The sequence below is a fragment of the Cervus canadensis genome, chromosome 24 (genome assembly GCF_019320065.1).
Source record: "Cervus canadensis isolate Bull #8, Minnesota chromosome 24, ASM1932006v1, whole genome shotgun sequence".
NCBI lineage: Eukaryota > Metazoa > Chordata > Mammalia > Artiodactyla > Cervidae > Cervus > Cervus canadensis.
In genome coordinates, this window is record NC_057409.1 from 23,006,550 (window position 1) to 23,019,876 (window position 13,327).

Consider the following 13,327-nt stretch of genomic DNA (forward strand, 5'->3'; position numbering starts at 1 on the left):
AGTCCAGTGGCGTCTCCCTCCGCTGTCTCAGTCTCTCCAAGTAAGCTGGTGAGGGCCTGCCACCCCTCTTCACTATCTGCCCTGAGCCGGCCCCAGGGTCTTCCCTCCCACTGCCTGGCCTTAGCTGACCTCTTTGTCTGGTGGCTCCTTCCTTGGCTAATGGTCCTTTATCCTGGGTAGAATACTCCCCATTTATAAGAAATAACCATACTTCCCTGTGTTAAATCCCTGAGTGACTAACACAAGCTGAGTGTGAGCACTTTATCCTCAGTACCACTCTTGAGTTACAAAACTGCCGTGCATACGTATGTGCTCAGTCGCTCAGCTGTCTCGAACGGTTTGCGACCCCGTGGACTGTAGCCCGCCAGGCTCCTCTGTCTATGGAATTATCCCAGCAGGAATACTGGAGTGGGGTGCCATTTCCCCCTCCAAGGGATCTTCCCAAGCCAGGGATTGAGCCCATGTCTCCTGTGGCTCCTGCTTTGGCAGGTCGATTCTTTTACCACTGAGCCACCTGAGAATCCCTGTAAAACTGTCACAATTTAAGAAGTGGGCTTTTCCCCACTGGGCTTTTTAGTCAAAATAAAAGTAAATTGTAGTGAAACATTATTATGATGTAATTTGCAGGTGTTGAGAGAAATACTGCTTATAAGCATTTTTTTATGTTTTAGCCAACCACATTGTCTTGTCACTGTGTAAACCTCCAGAAGGTTTTACAGGGAAAGAAGAGGATGAGTTGTGTGTCTTGACCCGCTGGCCAGTGTCCCAGCTGTCTGTCCTCCCGGGGACCACGTGGCCGGCGCCGCCTCTCCAGGTCCTCCCCCTCCTTCTCTTGCAGATTTGGGACATGACGCCTGTGGTGGGCTGCAGTCTGGCCACCGGCTTCTCTCCACACTGATGCGGGGCCGGCGGGGTCTGAGTCTTCGCGGCGGCCGCCTTCCCCCACACACGACGCTTCCCTCTAGCTCCACAGTCCCTGTCACGTGGATGGACAGCCAGCCACTAAAAAACAAATCAGCATTTTTATAAAGAACAAAACGTGAGCGTGTGTTTTTGGGCATTTGTGGAACTATCCGTGGGGACCGACGTAGTGGGTCCCCGAGGAGTGGAGTTATTCCAGCGAGACGTCCTGCAAGCGGTGAGCTGACGTGTGCCGAGACGGTAATTTAGCACACGAGAGTTTCAGAAGAAAAACACTGAACAAAAGAGTTAAAGCCTAGAAGTTTCTTCAAGCAATTCCAAGTGCAAACACACTCCCCTCCCCCCAGACTTGCCAGGCACCCGGGGGCTCCTGCGCATCTCCCCGGTCAGAGCAGGGACTCCAGGGAGGAGGACTTGCGTTCTCTCTCGGAGGGGGGCGGTGCAGGGGTCTTAGGAACCCAGAGACCCTCCTCGTCCACTGGCGTCTGTGAACATTCCCCACCCCTGGCCACTGACAGACCTCTTCAGGGTACCTGTCCTCTCCGGGTGGGGCAATGTCTACACTTACTGTGTGGTCTGCTTCAGTTGTTTCCCGTCCCAGCCAGCGTGCCGTGGGCGGACCCTTACGGTTGTCACCACGTGAGCGGTATGGCGTCTATACTGACCACGGGAGTCCACCCCCTTCCCTGTCCCCCAGATGTGCTCTGAGGACAAGACGTCTCTATGGTGCTGTTAACACGGGACTCGCACAAGCCGCTTGACTTTTTCCTCATTGCAACTAGGGATGACTAATGGCAAACCCAGCTACCAGCGTGACTGGGATGGGAAACGAGCAGCCCGCTCCGTGGAACAGCCCAGTTCTCCTGAAAGACACAGTCTATTTGCAGCCCAGGATGAGCCCCTGTAAATACCGTGACACTTCAGTAGACACCTCAGAAGAGAACTCCAAAGCTTTTTAAACTAGGTTGACTTTTAATTACAACTTACTTCATAGGAAGAAATCGGTAACCCAGAGCAGTGACTATTAGCAATGTCCTGCACAGGTATTCCCAACTTGTAAGTTACTCCCAGAACAGTTAGCAAAATCTCTTGCTATCACGTGGCATTTTAATTTAAAAGTTTTTGGCCACTTAGTACCAGGATTGGGGAAGAGGTAGGAAATGGGGAGCCTGTCTTTTAATATTCAAATATTTATTTGTTTTTAATGGCAGACTGGGCTTCCCTGGTAGCTCAGACAGTAAAGCGTCTGCCTACTGACAATGTGGGAGACCCGGGTTTGATCCCTGGGTCGGGAAGATCCCCTGGAGAAGGAAATGGCAACCCACTCCAGTATTCTTGCCTGGAAAATCCCATGGACTGAGGATCCTGGTAGGCTACAGTCCATGGGGTCGCAGAGTCGGACACGACTGAGCGACTTCACTTCGACGGTAGATCATGTGTCTTGTTACTTTAGGACTATTTTAAGGATAGATTTTAAGATAGATAGCAGCAGTATTTTTGTTAAGTCTTACTAATGGATATAGAAAAATACTACTGCATTGCTTTTAGGGGATCAAACCAAGACAGCATCATTCTGTGTGACATAACTAAGGGACTAAACAGTTTTAAATAACAGTTGTTAATGAAAATGTGTTTTTAATAACAGTTTAAGACAGGCAATTAAGATGTCTTAATGGCCAGTGGCACAGATTAGGAAAGGAGGTCAGGTCATCATGTTCTAGAATGATCTGCAGTAGACATTGACTTGCCTTCAGAAATAAGACTGAAGGGTTTTGTTGTTCCTTGTAATTTTTGTGTTATATCACCTGAAAAAGATGTTTTCTTTCAAAACTTGCCTTAGGCCCTTTGCAGAATGTGTGTTGCTGACATAATCCAGGAGAAAAATTGAGTGGTGGTAACTTGAACAGTAGTGTTGAATGTCAGCTTAGTTCAATTACTGGTTCAGCTCATACATACACAGGTGCTATGCTGGGGATTCTCGGAAGTCCTGAAAGGAAAAGAGAATATGAACTACTCCTTGCCATGCTGGAGAATGCTACACAACGGTTTTGCTTTCCTTCAGCCTCTGTAAAATGTGACTTTATGATGTCTGTGGTGGCCTGAGCAGTTCCGTAGCTGTCAAGGATATGCCATAGCTTTTTGACTTTTAATTTTAACAGATTCCTAATGAAAAACCTAATGTTTCATAGAGAGTGTAAGGCTGATCCAGCGCCTCCTTAGGGGTGAAGCTAACATAAATCAAGAGGGAGAGGTCTGTGTCAGAAAGAATTGGAGCCAGGTATCTGGAAAAGGAAAGGAGAAAGTTTCAATATATTTTCTTTCCACCAGAGCTTACTGCCATTTTTTGTTTTAAACATACATATGGTAGGCTTGTCTTGTCTCTGTCACACGCAAGGTAGTAAATGGGGTAATATTTTTTATAGAAGTGGGTAAAAATTTTAGTGATTGGGCGCAGAGAGTATAGACTTCTGGTTATTGCCTTATTTTGACTGCATTACTCTTAAACGTGTCATTTACAATATATAGTTCTTCAAATAATGGTTTACCAGTTTTTCCATTCCTGAATACTCCTGCAGAGTCCCTCTTGGGGATCATGAAGAACAGAATGTTAAGAGAAGATCCTTTTGTTTAGATCTAGTATGCGTGGGGTTGCAGAGTGGGACACAACCTAGTGACTGAAAAACAACAACAAAAGGTTCGTGATCAAGACTTGCCAATTCCTTCTAAACGTGTTTTAAAATTGCTCTTTATTAGTGGAAGTGATAGGAATATACTCTTATAGCATTAGATGGAAGCAGACCATTCATTACACTGTAAATCTGTTTACTGTGTCTTAGTTCTGTCCTGCTGCCTAGAGGCCATAAACGAAACATACTACTTTATACTTTAGAAGGTGGTGTCACTTTGTTTTCCCCCTATAGCATTCAGTTTGTTAGATTTAAACTGTTGAAACTGGCCTGAGTATGGAATAAAATCACAGTGGCTCAGATTCATGGAGTTATTTTCTAAAATCAGTTTTCATTAATTACTTCCTACTTCATTCCTGGATCTGGTATCCCTTAAAATGTAAGAAACCCGGTTACTATTAATGATAAACCGTCTGCTCATTATAAATGTGAGTTTAACAAATAAGTAATACATGCTGTATTTGTGTGTCTATTGCTTAATTGTTAATTGTGAGCAGATCATTGAACGCCTACTCTATTTTCTGCAGTTTACTACACAATAACTCTTTGAGTAAGTTGATGTTTAATTGTGCAACAAATTTATACTAGAACACAATTTAAAGTGTTTTTCTCTCTAGACTTTTTTGACTAGGGAGGCAAAGGGCAATGTTGATTAGTACATTTTGTCTTGTACTACTAGCTACGTTTCTATAAAATAGGGTGCCCTGCGTGTCCCAGAGAGCTAGAAACCTTTGTTCTTTGCTCCTGTTTGTGGGTTCTGTTTTTGTGTTTTTTTGAGAACATGCGTACAATAAAGTGTTCCTTGCTTGTTACCCTGTTGTTTAATTTAGCTTTTGTTCTGTTTGACCTGGACATAGCGCAGCAGGAGTAACTGCCATGAGTTTAGTGCTGCCTCTGTGCTGGCTGCCTTGCCGACCTCATACTCTTCCGTCCTGGTGACACTTCTGCAAGGCGGTTTTCTCCATTTTACAAATGAGAAGACCAAGTGGATCTTATCTGTCCGTCTGACTCAAAAGCACGTGCCTTCTTTATAAGGCACATGCCTGCCTTAATGTGCTAGCGTGTAATGGGGGTTTGGTATAAAGGAAGTAGGTATGATCTGTCTTGAAGTTTATGAGGCCCTGGAGTGAGATTGCTCAGGATACCCAGGCCCCCTGAGAGCCCTGAGCCTCGTGGAGAGAGCATGAGCCCTGCCCTGGGTCCCCTCGCAAACAGCTCAGGTTTTTGCAAGAAACACAGGATGATTCAGATCCGGGAGAACAGAATTCTCGGCTTAGCTGATTAGGGGTTGATTTAGAGATCAGAATAGCAGTTTATTGAGGGCTTTTTTTTTTTTTAAAAAGAACCAAAGCTTTATTTTCTCTCATCATCAGAGTGTTTATTGGCAGTTCCCTGGTGGTCCAGTGGTTCGGACTCAGTGCTGTCCCTGTCAGGGGCCCTGGTTCCCTCCCTGGTCAGGGAGCTACGATCCCACAAAGTGTGCAGCGTGGCCAAAGAAAAAAATATAATAATATGTTTATTACAATTTAATAAAAGGAAAATAAAAAGATAATACCAAAAAAAGTATTTAAAATATTTATTTTTAAATTCTTTAGTGCAACCACCCAGAGAAACCACTGTTAAATTTATGCTATATATCTTCCCAGCATTTTTGCTTTTTTTTTTAATGCATGTATACATGCAGGACTCATACTTATAGATCTGTTGTTAAGGGGTGCCTGCCTTCTTGCTCCACCTGATGTAGTGTGGAGAGTTTGCCCCATGCCCAGAAGTGGTGCCCCCTGTTAGCCTCATCAGCGGCTGCAGAGTCGAAGTGGGTGCTAGCTCTGTGCCCGTGCACTGGGACTGTCAGCCTCCAGCTCTGTGAAGGTGGGTAAGGCCATGTGACTTGCTTCAGCCCATGACGTGCAGTCAGGAGCATTTAATTGCGGGTAAGAGGCTTAACCACCAGTTTCTTTGGGATGCCAAGCCATCCCATGAAACCCAACGTGCCCTGGATCTGCAGTGGGTGTTACTCAGTCTTCTGTTGCTTTAGTCTGCTGAGGTAAGGATTTTCAGGTCAGTTGCTCAGTCGTGTCTGACTCTTTGCCACCGCATAGACTGCAGCACGCCAGGCTTCCCTGTGCATCACCAGCTCCCAGAGCTTGCTCAAACTCATGTCATCGAGTCAGTGATACCACCCAACCATCTCATCCTCTGTTGTCCCCTTCTTCCACCTTCAGTCTTTCCCAGCATCAGGGTCTTTCCCAATGAGTCAGTTCTTCCCATCAGGAGACCAAAGTATTGGGGTTTCAGCTTCAGCATCAGTCCTTCCAATGAATTTCAGGACTGATTGCCTTTAGAATTGACTGGTTTGATCTCTTTGCAGTCCAAGGAACTCTCAAGAGTCTTCTCCAACACCACAGATTTTTAGCTGCAGCATAATCTAGCCTGAACAACTGTATTCCATTATTCCATTATGTGACTAAACCGTCCTTTATTTCACTGATGCCATTAGTTGAAGTTAGGTTATACATTTTTAGAATATTTAAATTTTCAATTAAAACTAAACATTTTAAAATACTAAACTCAGCGTGCTTGTATATTCATATTTGTCCATTTTTCCAATTATTTTCTTAGGATGCATTCTTAGAAGTAAAAATCGCTAGGTCAAAGAATATCTATTCTAAGTTCTTGCTCTTATTGCGAATATCCTCATACCATTGCCAATACTTGAATTGGTTCCTTTGCACAGGCGATAAACAGGCATAGCTTAAGTGTCTCAGTCTATGAAATTCCAGTTTATTAACGTTTGAGTTTCTGTGGGACAGTCTAGATAGAACCCCAGTAACCCCAGGAAGGCCGCTCAGTGGACAGGGTGCAGAGGAAGAAAGGTTGATGGGTGACCCTGCTGCTGTCACGACGGCCTGATATGCATATCTCCAAGGTTGCTGGAGGGTGAGCTGGTCTCTCTTTACTTGGGAAGTGGAAGCAGACTAACAAGTTCTTGTGTCCTGCCTTCCCTTTTAGGTGTTACCTGGCTGACTTGTGAAAACATTCTCGGGAGGGAATGTAGGTACTTGAGATATAGCTTCCTTTCCCATCCACCAGTCTTTAGTCCCTGAGTTTCCTTGACACCAGTATAATTAGATCTCTTTCTATATCCTTCACCGCACATACAGACCATCCCTTAGGAAGCTTGTCCCGTATTGACACATAGAGTTTCCCATGAAGTTGAGTAATGCATTCTGAGACCATGAGTTCTGTCATTTGTAGTATAGAGTTGGAACCTGAGAGAAAGTTTCCCGGGTCAAACCCAAGTGGAAGACTGAAGAGTCAAGCTTTGGCCCGTCTGACCTCAAAACCCATGCTCCTCTTTCTAGTGCTCCATCTTGCTTTTTCTTTGAAGAGAGTTTAAATCCTGAACTTGACATTCGGGAGAATGCTGAAGTAATAGAAATTTATTTACAATGTTAAGGGTCATGTGGCATGTTTCCCAACACCCTAGTGTTTGAGATCGAGAGGACCGTTCAGTTGCTTAGTCATGTCCAACTCTTTATGACCCCATGAATCGCAGCACGCCAGGCCTCCCTGTCCATCACCAACTTCCAGAGTTTACCCAAACTCCTGTCCTTTGAGTCAGTGATGCCATCCAACCATCTCTGCCATCCCCTTCTCCCACCTTCGATCTTTCCCAGCATCAGGGTCTTTTCAGGTGAGTCAGTTTTTCAAATCAGGTGGCCAAAGTATTGGAATTTCAGCTTCAACATCAGTTCTTCCAATGGGCCATTAGGACTCTATTTATCATGCTCCCCTGCCCAGTCATGAATCAGTGGTGGCCCTGATAAGTGGTTTCTTTGGTAACATAATGCCAAAATTTCTTACAAACCAATCATTTCCCATATACTCTAAAGAACAGGGATCCTTAGTCTATGTTTTATGATATTTATGATACTCTTCTTATTTTTGCATCATTTCGAAGTGGTTAAAAAATTCCTTCTAGAAAGTAAATTTTATTTTTATCTGAAATAGATTAATGCACAACAACGAATGTAGGTGTGTCCCCAAATAAAAAATTTGAAAGAACTTGGAAATCACTCTTCTAAAGTATGGCTATTAAAGCCTATGACACTTGTAATGGATTTTTATTTAGATCTTCCCTCATAAGGGGGATTATCATCTATCCCTGCAACATTTAAGAATGGCCAATAACTTGTAGACTCTGGAAACAATCAAACTCACCTAGTAGAGTCTCATGTTACATTTACATGTTTCATGATTTTACTGTTTCAGAATTCAGAGTGTCATTCCCTTATTAAATATGATAATTCTTTTGACAATATAATGGTAACCAAGTATTTCCCTAGCTGTAGGCTGTTCCCAGTTAATGCAGTGATATTAAAATTTGCATGATCCCACAACTTGTTGAATTCAAGAAAACTGAAGTCACAGAGAGGAAGATGATTTTCCAACATGTGCAGGTTTATTTAAACTCTTCTTCTGTACCCACCACATACTTTAAATCACGACAGGAAAGTTGCCACGTGCATGGTGATGGCCTGCTAACATGTGCACTGGCTCCTGCCAGAGAGCCTCTGGAAGGTGGGAACTAGCCTTTCTGTGTCATCACTGCCCTTCATACCCGAGTTTCTGCCCATCCACTGAAAATGCCGTATCAGGCTGAATGCGTTGGTTTTGTGTGCTCTTCCTTGAGCTGTTACCTAGAGTTAGAGGAACTAATTAGAGAGCAGCTTCTAAAATGAAGTAGAAACATCTGGTGGACTTAACCCAGTGTGGCGTCAAAAGGGAACTTCCCATTTGGCTTAGTGGTACAGAATCCATTGGCCATTGTGGGAGATGCAGGTTCGATCCCTGGGTCAGGAAGACCCCCAGAAGGAGGAAATGGCAACCCACCCCAGAGGAAAAAAGCATATGGTCAAACAAATTTATTTCTGGGTTTACTTACATAAAAATAATTTTTTGCTCAAGTGACTTGGGACTTTATTTCTACATTATTAATGTACTTTCATGTTGTTTGTATTTTATTGACATTGAATTGTCTTTTGCTGCAGGAGTCTATCAGCTGTATCTATCTAATGAGTCCCACATTGCAAACGTGTGTTGAAATAACAGACAAGCTTGCAGACCCAAACCTCAGTACAAGCCTAGTGGCTCTACCCTCAAAGTGCATCCTCCCAGTACGGCCGCTTTTCACCATCCGGCTCCTGTTACCACGGTTCAGTTCCCTGGCATCTGGACTGTGCCAGTGGCCTCCTAACCCGTCCCCCAGCTCCTACCCCTACCAGCCTTTTCTCAACATGCCTTTTAAAACACGACTCTGATCTCCCATTCTTGCACACAAAACCCTCAAAACTCCACCCCGCCCACAGTAGACCCCCTAGTTGTAAACAGTCCAGTCATCACCTCCCTGACCTCTGTGCTGTCCTTGCTCACTCTGCGTGTCTAGCCACGCAGCTATTGTGTTCATCGCTCTAACTCTGTGGAACCAAGAATTTGTGCAAATAGCATAGACCTCAGTAGGCACTCAATAATTAACGAGGTGGGACTTCCCTGGTGGTCCAGTGCTTACTTAAGACTCTGTGCTTCCACCTCAAGAAGCATCGGTTCCATCCCTGAGAACAAAGACTCATTGTGCAAGCCTTGTGCCACCACAGCCAAAAAAATTTTTAAACTAGCAATATTTTAAAAAATAAATACATAACATTGCCTGTATGTGTACAGTTTGGATGCAGTGTGCATAAATGACAAGGAACTTAACTGAATTTTCTCAGGGAGTGAGTCGGTAGTGTGAAATTCCTGTTCCTCCATTGCCATCATTCCTGCCTACCCTGTCCTTCCTTCCAAGCTACTCCAACAGTTTCCAGAGGCCAGAAGGAGCAGTTAGAGAAAAGTGGGGAGATACTATAGAGGCTAAGTACACAGGGAACATGAGACCTTTCTAAAACATCAAACACTAATTCCAGCTTTCTGATCATCATAAGACCTAATCAGATGTAACTTCACTCTGCAGCTTCGTGATTGATGGGGTGTGTGATTTTAAAATATCTGTGCAAATGCTTAGACCTTGCTTCTGTTGAGTGGTTGGTCTTATGTGCCTTCCCCTTGAATCTGGGCCAACCTTAGTGACTCTCCAATAGAATGTGGCAGAAGTGACTGTGCAGTATCTGAGGCTAGATCAGAACACGCCCTGCAGCTTCCACCTGGTTCTCTGCGGGACACCAGGCACCTGAGACCAACAGGTGTTCTGGTCAGCTGCCGAGCTTGAGCATGGCCAGCATTAACTGCCAGCCGAGTGCATGTGACATCTTGGATGTCCAGCCCAGCTGAGCTTTCAGATGCCTGCGGATCCAGCTGCCAACTGCCGTAGCAGGAGAGACACCCAGTTGAGGGCTGCCAAGGTGAGCCCTTCCTGAATTCCAGACCCACAAAACTGTCAACAAAATAAAATGCTTGTTTGAAGCTGCTAAGTTGTGGAGTGATTTGTTTTACAGCAATAGAATAACCTGAACAAGGAGCCATTAATTCCCCATCTGGGAACCAGAGGGCAGAGCGCCACCCCTCCCCACCCCACCCCCAACCCTAGCAAGAAAAGTGGACCCAAGTCAACACAGTATTGATGAGCTTCTTCAGAAACAATGAGTTATTTTGCATGAGTATTTTACATGCCTATAGCTAATGGGTCATGATCCACATTTTTTTCTTCAGATTTCTTCCACATTCCTACCCACCAAGCCTCATCCCCCTATTTCCACTCCACATTTTTCTTTGAGGTTTTCTTTTTGGCCACATTGAATTTGGTTTTGAATTAACCCCCAGTCTGCACTAAGCATGTTCAGATTTTATATGGGCCACATTTAAGGATGCTCAATTTTCTCGGTGTTTTTGCCCATTATGGAAATGCAAGTTATCTACCATGATTAGGGCATAGGGAGTTCTGAATTATGGAATTTCCAGTTTTCCAAGCACTGAAACGTTACTATGAGATGTGTGTCATATATATTGTGTTTGTATTCACACAACACCATTCTTTGAAAAATGAATTTCCACCATGTATAGGTACTATTGTAGATCCTTGAAAAAAAGTGAACTAAACAACGACCCTGCTCTTGTGGAGTCTACATTCTTGCAGTGGGAGACAGACAATCAACCTAAAAGATAGATGAATTATACAGCATACTTCGAAGGTGGGTTTCCCAGGTGGCTCACTGGTAATGAGTCAGCCTGTCAATGCAGGAGAGGTGGGTTGGAGCTCTGAATTGGGAAGATCCCTTGAAGAAGGAAATGGCTTGGACAGAGGAGCCTGGCAGGCAACAGTCCATGGGGTCTCGAAGAGTCAGACACGACCGAGCACACACCCATACTCAAATGTTATGGTGCTACAGAGAGAGGACAGAGCAGATTGCTGTAAGTGGAGTGTGTAGGTGAGGGGTAGGGGGCAATTTGTCAGAATGATTGGGGTGATATGTATTGAAAGCATTCAAAGGAGATGTGGAAGATAGCTAAGTGGAAATCAAAGATGGGGGTCCCAGGGAGGGAACACCGCTGGATCAGAGGTTCCTAGACAGGAGTGAGACTGGTGTGTCAGGAAGCAGCAGAGAGCAGAGTGGCTGCCGTGGTCTGAAGGAGAGAGCAGAGAAGGTGAGTGCTTTGTGGGGGCTGGATCGTGGAGGCCACTGCAAAGATGTTGGCTTTTACTGAATGAGGTAGGAGCCATCTGAAGGTTTTCAGTATAGGAGCGATGTGATCTGACTCTTGTATTAGGAGGGTCACCAGCCACTCTGCTGTTCTTTGCCTGTAGTAGCAAGAATGGGGAGTAATCTAGGCAAAAAGACAGTGGCTCAGTCAGAAAAGGCTCCAAGGTTTGCCCTGAGCATTGGAAGGACGAACCTGACATATAGCTCAGAATTATGATCAGTTGTTGAGCTGAAGAGTAGATGCTGGGAACCTTTATCTGAACCTCATACCACAAAAAAGTACCCAGCGTATTCGGACCATATGCTGAACCAATATTCCTTCTGCATTTTTGCTTGATTCAGACCAGATGCTGAACTAATACTCCTTGTGCATTGTTTGCTTGATTTCACACAACATTCATGAATGAGGATGAATCCTCATTTTACAGAGAAGGAAACTAAAGTTCCGAAAGGTTCAGAGACATGAAAGTTCAGTGACCTTGCCCAACCTACTAAGAGGAAGAGCCATTTCAATTCCATTTCGACTCTACTGCCTGTTGATTCTGCTGCACCCTGGTTAGGGGGGTGGGGGGGGGCAGGGGGCTTTCCTCCACTAGGACCTTGTTGTTGTTCAGTCGCTCAGTCATGTCCTTTGTGACCCCATGGACTGCAGCACACCAGGTTTCCCTGTCCTTCACCATCTTCTGGAGCTTACTCAAACTCATGTCTACTGAGTCGGTGATGCCATCCAACCATCTCGTCCTCTGTCGTCCTCTTCTCCTGTCTTCAATCTTTCCCAGCATCAGGGTCAGCATCAAGGTCTTTTTCTAGGATCTTAGCAGCTGGCATTTTCACTATTACTTTATCATAATATGTTGCTTAACTATGCAATTGTGTAGGACAAAATTATTGACGAAAAAGTATCACAGGGCTTCCCAGGTGATGGAGTGGTAAAGAAACTGCCTGCCAATGCAGGAGATGTGGGTTGGATCTCTGGGTTGGGAAGATCCCCTAGAAGGAAATGGCAACCCACAGCAGTATTCTTGCATGGAAAATCTCATGGACCTAGGAGCCTGGAGCCTGTAGGAACTGTAGCACCTGTAGTCTGACAGACTACAGCCCACGGAGTCACAAAAGAGTCAGACGAAAATTAGCGACAACAACAAACAGTGTCACTGCCTTCTAAATCATTTTTCTGAACTGATAGATTTTCCAGTATCCTTATACTTACAAATCAACTTGATTTACTCCATTCGACTTGAATGGCTTCTGTTCTTACTGTTTTATTATCTTGTATAGGTCGAACACATTGCTGCCAAAGATGGTTGAAGTCAAGTTTCTTTGAGTCTTACATATAGTTAGCTAGTAATAAGTACCTAGGGTTTCCAAGCATAGGTATATAAGTTACCTATAGTTTCTGGATCTTTGCTGTGCTGACTTCGGCACCATTTTATTTTTGACATCTGAATTCTCTATGATGCCCGATGATCTGTTAATTAGGAATGCCTGATAAACTACGTTTTTGTCTTACATCTTCATAGACTTCTAGTCTATGGAGATATGCAATAGGAGGATATTGAAGAACAGTAGCAGGGCTGGCTGAGGAGTTACTGCTGCATAAATGCCCATGTCTGCTGGACTCTTGGGTTTCCCTGGTGGCACAGACGGTAAAGAATCTGCCTGCAATGTGGAAGACCTGGGCTCGATCCTTGAGTTTGGAAGATCCCCTAGAGGAGGGCACGACAACCTACTCCAGTATTCTTGCCTGGAGAATCACCATGGACAAAGGAGACTGGCAAGCTGCAGTCCATGGGGTTGCAGAGAGCTGGGCACGACGGAGCTACTAGCAGCACAGCATGTATAATTACCTCCCTAGACTCTTGATAGGGTCACATCCCAAAATACCCGCTATTTTGGTGGGGGAATCTTTCTTCCCTAACCAGTGGTTTTGGTTCTCCTTTACAGTTTTGCACATTTTGTGTTAAATTTATTCCCCAATTTTTTTTTCTTTTCATTTTATTGATTTGAAAGCTTCTCATTATATCC

The 13,327-nt window shown here is 44.5% G+C and overlaps 1 protein-coding gene across 1 annotated transcript in view; it reads left to right on the forward strand.

The window, feature by feature from the left end:
- WDFY1 (WD repeat and FYVE domain containing 1) overlaps window positions 1-4,420 on the forward strand; it is a 51,707-nt gene extending 47,287 nt beyond the window's left edge. Inside the window, exon 12 of the mRNA XM_043444783.1 lies at window positions 839-4,420. Within this exon, the coding sequence (XP_043300718.1) occupies window positions 839-898 (60 nt within the window). The 3' untranslated portion in view covers window positions 899-4,420. The remainder of the gene's footprint in view (window positions 1-838) is intronic.
- The last annotated feature ends 8,907 nt before the right edge of the window (window positions 4,421-13,327 follow it).